The sequence below is a fragment of the Mandrillus leucophaeus genome, unplaced genomic scaffold (genome assembly GCF_000951045.1).
Source record: "Mandrillus leucophaeus isolate KB7577 unplaced genomic scaffold, Mleu.le_1.0 Scaffold18, whole genome shotgun sequence".
In the NCBI taxonomy this organism is placed as follows: Eukaryota; Metazoa; Chordata; class Mammalia; order Primates; family Cercopithecidae; genus Mandrillus; species Mandrillus leucophaeus.
Window position 1 is genome coordinate 3,549,275 of NW_012101809.1, and position 1,503 is coordinate 3,550,777.

General features: G+C 57.3%; 1 protein-coding gene across 1 annotated transcript in view; it reads right to left on the bottom strand.

Annotated features, from left to right (window-relative positions):
• Positions 1 to 1,503, bottom strand: part of PITX3 (paired-like homeodomain 3) — a 12,096-nt gene that overhangs the window by 1,370 nt on the left and 9,223 nt on the right. The window contains exons 2-3 of the mRNA XM_011977533.1: positions 418 to 547; positions 25 to 244 (exon numbers count right to left, since the gene is read on the bottom strand). Of these exons, the coding sequence (XP_011832923.1) occupies positions 25 to 244; positions 418 to 535 (338 nt within the window). The 5' untranslated portion in view covers positions 536 to 547. The remainder of the gene's footprint in view (positions 1 to 24; positions 245 to 417; positions 548 to 1,503) is intronic.

Consider the following 1,503-nt stretch of genomic DNA (forward strand, 5'->3'; position numbering starts at 1 on the left):
AGGGCCCGCGCGGGTGCGAGTCGCGGGTCTGGAGAGCATACCCGCACGCGGGCCTCGGTGAGGTTGGTCCACACGGCGATCTCCTCGCGCGTGCTCATGTCGGGGTAGCGGTTCCTCTGGAAGGTCGCCTCCAGCTCCTGCAGCTGCTGGCTGGTGAAATGCGTGCGCTGCCGCCGCTGCTTCTTCTTCAGCGAGCCGTCCTCGGGGGAGCCGCCGGGCAGCGAAGCCGAGGCCTTCTCTGAGTCTGGGGGGCCAGGGTGGGGGCAGGTCACAGGGCGCCCAAGCCTGCGCGGATTCTCGGGCTCCGGGACCTCCTAAGCCACCCGCTGGCTCCCACCTGAGCTGCGCAGCTGGGGTCCCACCCGCACTGGGGATGAAGCTGTTATCTCCTGCACTCCCGGAAGGGGGCGCGCTTACCGCTGTGCTCCTGGCCCTTGCAGCCGTGCTCTGGGAGCTGGGGGTGCGGAGTGCCCGCGTCTGACAGCGACAGGGCAGGGCTCCGGGCCTCTGCCTCGCTGAGCAGGCCGAACTCCATGGAGGGAGGTCTCTGGAGGCGAGAGAAAACAGAGACCAGGGTAACGGGGGTAAAATCTCCGGCTTAGCTGGGTCCCAGCAGCGTTTCGCCGTAAATTCCCTGCCACCTTTCTCAGCCCCAGCCATAAAGCTGGGGCTACGTGGGACTCCTTAGGGTAGAATGGGGAAATAGCAGCCTAAGGGCACAGAGGTGCATGCTGACAGGTTCTCTGCATAGATATATAAACTAGACTTTGTTTTGTTTACTGCTGGGAACTAGAACTGTGCCAGGTATACAGTTGGGGTTCAATATTTATTGAATTAATAAAAATGTAGACTACAAGCCGGGCGCGGTGGCTCACACCTGTAATCCCAGCACTTTGGGAGGCCAAGGCGGGTGGATCACCTGAAGTCAGGAGTTCGAGACCAGCCTGGCCAGCATGGCGAAACCCCGTGCCTACTAAAAATACAAATTTGCTGGGCAGGGTGGCACGCACTTGTAATCTCAGCTACTCAGGAGGCTGAGGCAGGAGAATCGCTTGAACCTGGGAGGTGGAGGTTGCAGTGAACCGAGATGGCGCTACTGCACTCCAGCCTGGGTGACAGAACAAGATGCTGTCTCAAAAAACAACAACAAAGAAATCTACACTATAGCACACTACATACCCTATACTACATCTGCAAAAACTTAAAATCCTTCTCACCTGAATGCTCAGTATCCCCCTATACTCATACATGGTCCTCAGCCAATCATGCCTGAGACAGACCAGATGTCTGTTATCCATTCTCCTTGGGACAGATTGTATTTTGAACCAGACCTGATATTTCTCCCTTAAGAATAATGGCTGCTGGCCGGGCGTGGTGGCTCAAGCCTGTAATCCCAGCACTTTGGGAGGCCGAGGCGGGCGGATCATGAGGTCAGGAGATCGAGACCATCCTGGCTAACACGGTGAAACCCCGTCTCTACTAAAAATACAAAAAACTAGCCGG